The following is a 10,881-nucleotide window of genomic DNA, read 5'->3' on the forward strand; positions in this document are numbered from 1 at the left end:
GCGCGCCCGTATGCAGAGTGTATTGTCTCGACTGGGCGCTCTGTTTGGGCGTGCGTTTAAAATCCTCTTTTGTCATGGCGAGTGAGACAAAGCCCCCCGCACAGCTGCCAGGTTCCTCTCGAGCCACTCAGCCAGTCGCCGCGCCAATTTGGTGCCAGGTCCGATTCACTAACACCCTCGTTAAACAACGCGGCACGGGACAGCGGCTTTACATGGAAAATGAACAGAAACGTTTGTGTTTATTCTGTCCTTGCGTTACCTTTAAATCCCCCCCGAATGCACTGGGCTTTTCTATTTAGCGGCTGATGCTAATGGCGCACTATTAGCTGGAGGGATTACAAACTAAGCATTACCTAGGAAGCGCGCTGTCTCCGGGCCGACATAGCCAGTCTGACCCTCTAGTGAACTGTCCACGTTGTGCTGCCAACAATATCGGATGCCAGCAGCTTTCCAAAAAAGAGCCTAAAGAGTGGCGACAGTATGAGAGGGCACGACACGCCAGGCTAAGAGAATAGTGCGGCTGAGGTGGTGGACGCCGACTGAACCAAATGGACGAAATCCTTTTTGTCATTCTAATTGGCGGGACGAGGCAGCAGGCAGGGGGATTGAGGCTGGCGTGATGCTGCCACATCAGCAGGGCAGAGTGGTTTATGTGGCAGAGACGGGAAAGACTGCCAGCAAGATGCTGATTGAAAATTACAGGAGATTCATTATCACGGGAACGGCGCAGGATCAACACACAGATTGGAGGCGCGCTGGTTTACACATCAGCACACAGCTGCTTTCTCAACGACATAACTGCAATGGAGACATGGGAGGTGTATGCACCATATATGGGTAGACAGCATCTATTTGGGTAGACCGCATTATGGGTAGACAGCATCTATTTGGGTAGAACGCATTATAGGTAGACAGCATCTATTTGGGTAGACCGCATTATGGGTAGACAGCATCTATTTGGTTTGAAATCGACCAAATGTACTGTGTTAGTGCAAAGCCTGGAAGAGGCTTCCTGATTGATGGAGACACTACAGGCAGCAGAGATTTTTTTGTTTTATCTCTGAGCATTTATGTCAGGTAGGAAATGACATTTGCAGCGGAGTGTTTTGTTGCTATTGATGAACCGGTCGTTGAACTGGCTTTTTCTGTAAACTGACGATCTGTATACTCTCGTAATGGGATTCACTCATTTAATTCATCAAGGACAAGCCCTTGTAATGTATCTCATTCAGATGCTGTGTATACAAGGTCTGTGTAGTCATGAATTGTCATGTAAATGAGGCAGCAGCACATGTTTGACAAGGGTGGGCTTGTTTGCTGCTCTGTAGATGAAGAATAAGATGTTGAGATTCTCCAGGGTCCAGCAAACACATCTCCTACATGCACACACAGTCTTATTCACACAAAACACACACCACACGGAAACACACACACACATGCACACACAATCCCCACATGCAAGCACACACGCACACACACCATCAAGAGGCTGACCACCTTCTTCCGCAATTAAATGGTAATGGTGTCCCCTTCCTCTTGCCCTGGTGAGTTTCTGCTCGGACAGTGTTTCGTATTCCATCGCTCCTCTTCACCTCCCAACTTTTATTTCCATTCACCCTCTCCAAGGTGGCTCTGGTGGATGTTTACACACAGTGCTCCTCTTTCTCTCTCACTGACACACAAGCACAAACACACAAACTCTCACACACTTAGACCAACAATCGTCTCTCTCTCTCACACACACACACACACACTCAAACATTCTAGAACAGTTTTACTACCTGTTCTTTCTCTCTCTTATCTCCTCTTTATCACTTTTTACTCTCTCTCTCTCTCCCTCTGTACGGTTATCGCTGCCACTCTCCTCTCGAGACCTCCCTCTCCTCTCCCCTCTGCACGCTGAAGAGGGGAGGCCCTGCTGTTTGTCATAATGAGACAATCTCAGCCTCTCTCTTCCATTTTAGCTTTTTTTATATTCCCCCTCTCCCTCCTTCCTCTCCTGTTCCCTCATTCCCTTCAGCACAATTCACCAACAGCGAGAATAGGGAGGGAGGGGGGGAGTGAATCTCGTTCCCTCCTGGTCCCTTGCTCCTCTCATCTCCTCGGCGCCATTCCATCTCTCACAGATAGGATATGAGGAGATTGGAATGCAGAGACGGGTCTCCTCTTGCCTGCGGCCCTTGCGCCTCTCCTCGCCTTGCGCTGGTTTGGAGTCGCAGCTTGATCTTCCCTCTCCCAATCCTTCAAGGGGTTAGACAAACAGGCTTCCCTTCACCTTTACTGCTAATAAATGTTGCCCTTCGTGCCCTTGTATGATTAGCTGGTGTGATCCCCACCCCTGTGACTAATATCTTGTCACCTCGTCTAACCCACGGTGACAGATGCACTGTCCCTCCTTGGAGGCGTTTGACCCGCCAACCTTTAATATCTTAAGTACTCTGTGATGGCAAACAAACAGGGCACACTGAGGCGTTTTAATGAATAACCCCTTTAAGGGCACACCGAGGCGTTTTAATGAATAACCCCTTTAAGCCTTTATTGTCTTTTACTTCTCTCTGTCACCGGGTCTTAACCAATCGGCCATCGCTTGCCTGATCCCCCAGCTCGATAACCACACTAGCCTTTACACTCCCCCTCTGCCCTTGCATGTGTGTGTAAGTGTGTGTGTGTGTGCATGTGTGTGTGTGTGTGTGGACCATTTATCCTCGCTGCGATCCCTTACCTTGCCATTCTCCACTGCAGCCACAGCATCAGTGTTATTTTTGCAGCACCCAATAAAGCAGCCTGGCTTCATGATAACACCGTATCTCACACCTGTCCTCTGGCCAGTCTGTCATCTCTCCAGCTGCTCTCCAGCGCGGCCCCACCGTCTCCCCTCTAATCATGTACTTATATTTCTCTCCCTCTCTCTCCCCCTTTCTCCCTGCGGGCCAGATGAGATTGAGATGCTGGAGCGCCTCTGGCTCTCGGGCATCTGCCACAACGACAAGATCGAGGTGATGAGCTCCAAGCTGGACATCGACAACATGGCGGGCGTCTTCTACATGCTGCTGGTGGCCATGGGCCTGAGCCTGCTGGTGTTCGCCTGGGAGCACCTGGTCTACTGGAAGCTGCGCCACTGCATGAGCAACATGGGGCAATCTGGCAAGCTGGACTTCCTCCTGGCCTTCAGCAGGGTGAGAGAGAGAGAGAGAGAGAGAGAGAGAGAGAGAGGTGTCGGTGGAGGGGGTGGAGGAGATGATGGAGGTTGGGGGGTGGGTGTATATGCGCATCACGGTATTGATTGCACAGAGAGAGAGCTGTGAAGCTACATGGAGAAAGGCGCTCAGGCGCGGGATGGCTGCTATACTATACGGAGCGAGACTTCTCGCATCCTAATCCCGGCAAATGAAATTTTAATCCTTTGCTAAGGAAATCTCTGCCAAGCCTGGAATCGATAGGGTGAGAATTATTTATTTGCTGCAGGAACAAAAATGCAGCTGAGCTAGTAGATCTTTATCTGTGTGTGTTGTAGCTGTGTTTTCACCCCCCCCCCCCTCTGTGTCTCTGTGCTGCAGGGCATGTACAGCTGCTGCAGCTTTGTGGACGAGACGGTGCAGACCGTCTCCAAAGTCACAGTCCCCTCCCATCACCATGCCTCTGTGGTCCAGGCCCAGCCTCCGTCCCACATCATCCCGGCAGCGGTGGCCAACCCGGCCATCAGCCTGGCCCAGCAGCAGCAGCAGCAGGCCCCACCCCAGCAGCCACCACAGGGCCCCCCGCCGTCCTACAAGACCCCCCTGCCTGGCTCGCCTCCCACTGGGGTGCACGGCGGGCCGGGCTTGGGCCCCTCCAACCCTCCCCTCATGGGCGCCCCGCTGCCTTGCTCCACCTTCCTGCCGCGGCCTGACCGCAGGCTGGCCGTGGTGGACCGCTGGAGGCTGCCCAAAACAGCGACCGCTCCCGCGCCCCTGGGGGTGAGGGCAGGCATGACCGAGATGCCGCCTTACCCCCAGAAGGTGCCCGCAGCGTGGACCGGACCTCCAGGAGGTGGCGCGGGGGCAGCGGCAGCAGGGCTGGACGGATATAAGCGCTATTACGGACCCATTGACCCGGAGGGACTGGGGCCCTGTGTGGAACAGCAGACAGGCTCCCAGACCCCCAAAACAATCCCCAGGGGTCACCCCCAGCCACCACCGGCCACGGTGGCGTACTACCAGGAGAAGGGCATGGACCATGGGGTGGGGAAGAAGGTGGTGGTGGGTGTCGGCGGAGGGGGTCAGGGGAAGGGGGTGAAACCTTTGGGGACCCCCCGGCTGCCTAGCAAGAGCCAGACCCTCGGCCCGCTGGCCCCTAACCCTCCACTGCCGCACCCCTCTCCCCCTCTCCCCTCATCCTTCTGGAGGAAGCGGCGGCCCAAGAAGCCCAAAGAGCCGGGGGGCCCCCTGTACGAGAACATCCTGCCCTGCTGGGCTGGAGTCAGGCGGGAGCGGGCCGGAGACAGTGGCAGGCGGGGTCGCCCCTCACCCCCTCTCCCAATCCCCGTGCCTGTTCCACTGTCCCCTACGTACACCCCTCCGTCGCCTTCGCCCTCGCTCCCTTACACGTCCACCTCGTCCACCACCACCACCTCCAGCACGTCCTCCACGACCTCGGCCTCCTCCTCGCGCTCTACCTCCCCGTCGTCCACCTCCACCACGTCGTCGCCGAGCACCCGGGACCGCGACGTCGAAGACGAAGAGGAGGAGGATCTGGACGAGCTGACGGAGGAGTCCAGCCTGCTGCAGGGACACACGACGAAGAGGGACCGCGAGCGCTCCCTCCTGTCGCCTGTTCACCCACGGACGCCCGCCTCATGCCATACCCAGCGCCAAGCCCGCGGCATGGGGAGAGAAGGAGAGAGAGAGAGAGAGAGAGAGGGGCGGCAGCCAGCTGGCACAGCTGCAGAATGAGGAAGGCCCGGCTGGGGGCTGGAGAGGGGGACATAGCGGCGTTATCGTGCGATCGACGGGGTGAGAAGAAGCATAGGAAAAGACGCTGAAAGAGAGGAGAAGAAGAGAAGAAAAAAAGAAAAAGAACAAGAAGAGGAAATGAGGGAAGGGAGGAAACGCCGCAAGGTGAAGAAGAAGAAAAAACCATGAAGACAAGAGAGAAAATCATAGCATATGCAAGCTCGAGCCGAACCCGGCGCGGCAGGCGGAAGAGGGGAGGGGGTGGAGACAGAGGAGAGGCCCTCCTCCTTCTCCAGTGTGCCGCAGCACCTTCGGGGAGAAGAGTCAGCCCGGGCTGGGAGGAGGGAGGGGCGAGGGGGAGGAGGAGAGGGAGGGGAGGGGAGGAGGCCGGGGGGATGGCGGAGGCCCGGAGCAGGAGAGGGAAGCAAAACTCCCAGTCGCAGCCGCCTCCCGACAGCTCGTCCAACAAAGCCTTCGTAACCTCAACAAGCTGCCCTCCTCCGTCAAGTTCTGGGTGAGCGGTGGGAGTGGTGGAGGGCGTCCCCACCCGGACCAACCGCCCGATCCGCCCTCCCCTCCCCTCCACACGCTCCCCCGCCCAGCGCCCGGAGCAGCGGAATGGAGCGCCTTGAGTCCGGGCAGGCGAGGGCGAGCAGCGGCAGCTGCTGATGCACTGGCGAAACCGGCCGCACACCAGAGAGGGCCTCTCCTTCCACGAGTGGGACTCGGAGGAGGAGGAAGAGGAGGTGGAGGAGGAGGACGATGAGGAAGAGGAGGAGGAGCACAGGGAGAGGGCCAGGCGGAGAGTGGAGGGGAGGCTGCGGGGCACGGGGAGAGGCGCGGTGTCCGAGTCCGAGAGGGACAGAGTGAGGGCCGAGGAGAGCTACTCTGACGAGGGTTCGTCTGGGGAGTTTGGCCGCTTCGAGAGGTACTGGGAGGGCAGTGGAGCAGCGGCCGCTAGTGGCATCGGCGGAGGGGGCTGGTTCTTCGGGACGTACCCGGCCAGGGAGAAAGGCGGAAGCATCAACAGTCGGGACGACTCCATCCTGGGCCGGTCAGAAGGGTGGGGGGTGAGCGGGGACTTCTGGGGGTCAGGAGCAGGGGTCGGGTGGGGGGCTGGCGGGGGCAGCGGGGGTCTGGGTGCTCAGTGGCCCCCACCCCCGGCGGCTCTCCCGCCCCCCAGGCGCTACTGGTCGGTGGACAAGCTGCCCATGAAGGGTGACAAGAGGGCCCGCGGGAGGGGCAAGGCCCGCGTTAGGGACCGGGAGCTGGACGACGGCGCCTGTGCCCAGTGCGGGCCGCACCCGCACGGCCGCTTGCGCTCCAAGCGCGGCAGCGCCCCCTCGCACAGCCAGGAGGAGCTGCTGCCCCACTGCCACAGCTTCAGCGGGGGCACGCGCCCCAAGCCCTTACCCCCCACCCCGGACGCCCCCAAATCCAGCAGCCAGTCCAACCTTAGCACACAGCAGGCCCAGCTGGGCGGCGACCTGGCCTCGCAGCCCCAGCCCTCGCCGCCCCAGCCTCTGCTCTCCCCCAGCGGCAGCGCCTCCCTGCCCATGTCCATCCCGCCGCCCCCGTCGTCCGCCTCCGTCTCCCCGCCGGCGGTGCTCTCTCCCGGGCCGGGCGGCTCGGGGGCCCAGGCCTCGGCCAGCGCCAAGCTCCAGTACCAGAGACTGCGCTCGGTGCCCCAGCCCCGGCGCTTCTACTCGCCGCACCTCCCTCTCAAAGCCAAGAGCCTGTGCTCGCGCCGCGGCTCCGCACACTTCTCCAGCCTGGAGAGCGAGGTATGACAGGGGGAGCGGCGAGGGGGCGCTGCTCGGGGGCGGCTGCGGCGTGTCGCGTGCAGCGCTCGGTGGTCGCCGCTGCTGGGCGTCGCATACATCCACACCCGCAACCTGGAGGGCCGGCTACCACAGCGACGGGGCCGGGGCGGCCGGCTCCTCGTCGGCCTCCGTGGCCTGGGACAGCCCCGCCGTCCTGCACGTCCGGTCGGAACTGAGCATCACGATGTCATCCTCCGTCCTCCTCTCCTCCAGCGAGAACAGTGGCTAGCCGGGGTTCCGGAGCCCGTGAGTAGTGATGTCATGTTTACACACACACACACACAACACTCACACACACACACAAACAAACAAACACACAAAACACACTCACGCACGAGCACCCTCATACGCAAACAAGCCAAACATCTGTGATCACTGACATGCGACGCTGGGCACACCTCCTGACAGACAGTGAAGACAGACTGGTGGGTGTGCCATCTGCAGTGGTCAGCTCACGGTCCACCTGTGCTCTGAACTAAAGAGGGCTGTCATTACGCAACATCACTGACCTCTGATCCTTGGCTGGTCTAGAGAATGGCATCCTCTACATGACATCTACCACTTTCAATAGAGAGCCACCCAACACCGTATGTTTTCCAATTTTCGAACAAGCCAGTGACCTCACTTCCTGTTTGCAACCATTCACCCCTTTCCCCCAAAGGCCACAACGGAAAGCGATGTCCTCTCGAACAATGACCTTTGACTGCACAACGCCAACAGCTAACGGGCTCTTTTCTGTAGACTTCGTGTAGATTTCATAAGGAGACATTTCACTCACCTCAGCGGACTTCTCACCCCCCCCCCCCCCCCCCCCCTCCCAAACTGCAAAAAGGATGCCTCCATGTCACAGTGACATCAAACACAGACATCACTGCATTCTAAAGAGACAGGCATTGAAAGAAAAAAAACCAATAAGAACAACAAAAAAAGAAATCATGTAGCAGTTTTTTTCAGTGTTCATTTGGTTTCTTACTCCTGTTCTCCCCAGCTCCTTGTTTTTGTATTCTATCTATCTATATATTGCATTCACTGTGTCAGTATTTTAACAGCGGGGCAAATTGACTGTGACTGATGTTAGATGGGGGGAGCGTTCAACACGGGTGCCAGTTTTTTTCTGTTGTTTTTACTCAAGCTTTTAAACCATTATGCCAGTTTCCCATCATTTACTTCTACATCTGGGGCCGCAGTATTTCATGTGCAAGCAATACATCATTACCTATTACTAAATGGGCAATTGGCTGCAATATTTCTAATTTGCACTAGATGGCTGCATAATATTAAAATAGGTTAAAACCCATCAGAATGTTGAATCTCTCTTAAAGCCTAATTGTCATTACATTGCCTTGAGGGAGACATCGTTACTTTCAGATATAAAGACGTATAGTGTTTTCTGGCCCCATTTTGGGTGTATATGATTTTTTATGAACAGTGTTGATCTATTATTTGGCAGACACTCTCTCCTATGCAACGGAGACGCATTTTATGAAGCACAAAAGGTCCTGGCAGTTCTCAAGGCAGGCATCATTATGCTATCATTTAGTGCAACAAGGACACCACTCCACTCCTCTACTCATAAAACCCTTATGGACGTGCAGTGCATACTAGCATGTTTACATGCCCTGACACACACACACACATGCACTCAAACACACACACACACACACACACACACACACACACACACACACACACACACACACAAACACACACACACACCCCTTTACAGTATCCAAACACAGACACATGCAGATTAGGGCTGTGATCATTTCTTTGCATTGGTAAGATGCCATTTCAAAAGCCGACATGCTAGTGGTTACCTTTTCTTGTTCAAACTAATGGGGTTTCTAGTACATATTTTTGTAGAGGGCACCATAGTAGTTGCACCACCATATGCAGTAAAAACGTCAGCGAATTAAAACTGATAAACTTCTGTATGTCATTCCACACAGCCTGCTGAACGTCAGTCACAGCCAACTCCCCCCTTTTCGTAGTTGAATGTAGCTTTGACATGATGTAGCAAAAAGTAGAACTACTTTTAGACTTTGTAGCATTTTGGATGCTGTTATTTATTATAGGACATTAGGATCAATCTCGCAATGTGAAGGATAGTGTGTGCTATGGGCACACATTGCCACAGATCAAGGACTTAGACAGCCTTTGACTCTGAACAGCGCTTTTAAACAAAGCTGTTGTCTCCTCTCTGCATCTGTTGCTTTGGCAAGGCCATTTTTTCGGGGCTCATTTCTTTTGGAAACACTGTCTTATTGTTTTAACAAGATCGATCGCTCCCTTCCCCCTACCTACACCCCCACCACCCCCTCAGATAACCCCCCAGAAATCACTGCATGTGTGAACGATCTACATGCTCAGGTATTGAAGTGTGGGCTACGTAATTAAATTGTGGCGGTTGCTGAGAGCCATCTGAGCTGTCACTCCGTAATGTGCTTGGCTAACTTGGTCGGCGTCAGCAGGAAAATGGCCCTCCGAAGTGACGGAGGGCTTCCGAGTGAGTGAGAGAGAGAGAGTGGAGGGTACTGAGTTCAAACTTGATCTGTCATTGACTTGATGTTGAGTTGAGAGAGGGCACTAACTCTGAATTCTGTGACTGCATGTACAGGATTAACTTTCCAAACCTTGTAGCTTAATTTTTGCTGAAAGAAAAGATAATATAAAAATATATAAGTATATATCTACTATGTTTTTTGAGAATGTACCATGTTATACTGTGATTTAGATATTTTATTGACCATTGTATTCAATTATCATTTAAATTCTATCATTTATCTATACAAAAGATGTATATGTACAAATAAATATATACATATATATACATACAGGTATATATATATATAAATGAGTTAAGTTTGGTATATTTGGAGGAAGTGTTAGATAACTAGTTTTAAATGTTTTAGCTTTGTAGCAATTCTAGACACTGAAGTCATTTTTGAATTTCAATTCCTCCTATATGACTGTGAAGACATTAGTGCCTGTGAAAAAAAGATGAGAAGAAGTCTACTCTTTCCATCCTCCCATCCCCCACCTGTACCTACCATACACATATCCATCACCCCAACTGTAATACTACCTAACATTTGCAATTATTTTAATCATAAAAAATGAATTAGGTCGTTTTCACTCTCCCTCCATCTCTACCTATCTGGCTTATATTTCAAAGACCTTGTATGTCAAATCAATTTGCTTATGTGCTTTTTTACACATGCGTTGCATTTCCTGATTGCTTTGAGCCTAACATAGCATTTGATAGAAGTATAATTTTTTCAATTTTAACCATGCCTTGTTTTATTTCAGTGTCGTTCCATTATATATGTCTCTCACCTAGCAAAAAACAGAGACCAGTAGCTACTGTGTTCTTGCTCCTTTTGATTGATTATTGAAGATGATCAGTTAATTAACAATGTACCTATAAAGAACAATGTGACTGCAGTGTGTGTTTTGATGACCATGTCACTGTAGCAGGTATCTGGGCTGTGCCGTACTCTGTAGGCTCCCAGACTATAGGCTTTACTATGGTGACCTGTGCAGGACAGGACAAGTGCATGATGGTTGACTCTGTACAATGAAGCAAATGTTTATGCACATGAGCGGCACAGAAAGAGGTGTTTTCTATTGTGCTATGTGGAAGCCGAAGCAACACATAACCCCCCCAAACTGTATGTGTACTGTATGTGTTCTTAGCCCTGTGCAGACCAGTCGGAGTGATGTAGCGTTATTCCTTTTGATTTGTGGCCCTGATATATATTGCAACTGGAAAGCCATCGTAAGTCAATATTTGGCTCTGAAATGAAACCATGCATTATGTAGTGTTGCATTCAGGCCTGGGCTGGACGGATGGACTTTGCCTGGTGCGTGTGTGCATGCATTGATTCTGGTGCACTCTCCGTACCATGCCGTCGTGCACTGGAGTATATTAGACAGTGGTTTGCATGCTAATGTTTCTCTCAGTTGAAGCAAGTTGATTTGATACAAAATTGTGTTTGTATTGAAGATGAGTTTGTGAGCTGTACGTGTTTGTGCATGAGAGAGAGAGAGAGAGAGAAAGAGAGTGAGGGAGAGAGAGAAAAGGGAGATAGATGAAGAGTGAAAGAGAGGGGAAAATAGAAACAGGT

At 53.0% G+C, this 10,881-nt stretch overlaps 1 protein-coding gene across 1 annotated transcript in view; it reads left to right on the forward strand.

Moving 5' to 3' along the window:
• LOC125306531 (glutamate receptor ionotropic, NMDA 2D) overlaps positions 1–6,721 on the forward strand; it is a 40,300-nt gene extending 33,579 nt beyond the window's left edge. Inside the window, exons 14-17 of the mRNA XM_048261946.1 lie at positions 2,935–3,176; positions 3,558–4,811; positions 5,389–5,573; positions 5,797–6,721. Coding sequence (XP_048117903.1) covers positions 2,935–3,176; positions 3,558–4,811; positions 5,389–5,573; positions 5,797–6,721 — 2,606 coding nt within the window. The remainder of the gene's footprint in view (positions 1–2,934; positions 3,177–3,557; positions 4,812–5,388; positions 5,574–5,796) is intronic.
• The last annotated feature ends 4,160 nt before the right edge of the window (positions 6,722–10,881 follow it).

Source organism: Alosa alosa, chromosome 13 (genome assembly GCF_017589495.1).
Source record: "Alosa alosa isolate M-15738 ecotype Scorff River chromosome 13, AALO_Geno_1.1, whole genome shotgun sequence".
Taxonomy (NCBI): domain Eukaryota; kingdom Metazoa; phylum Chordata; class Actinopteri; order Clupeiformes; family Clupeidae; genus Alosa; species Alosa alosa.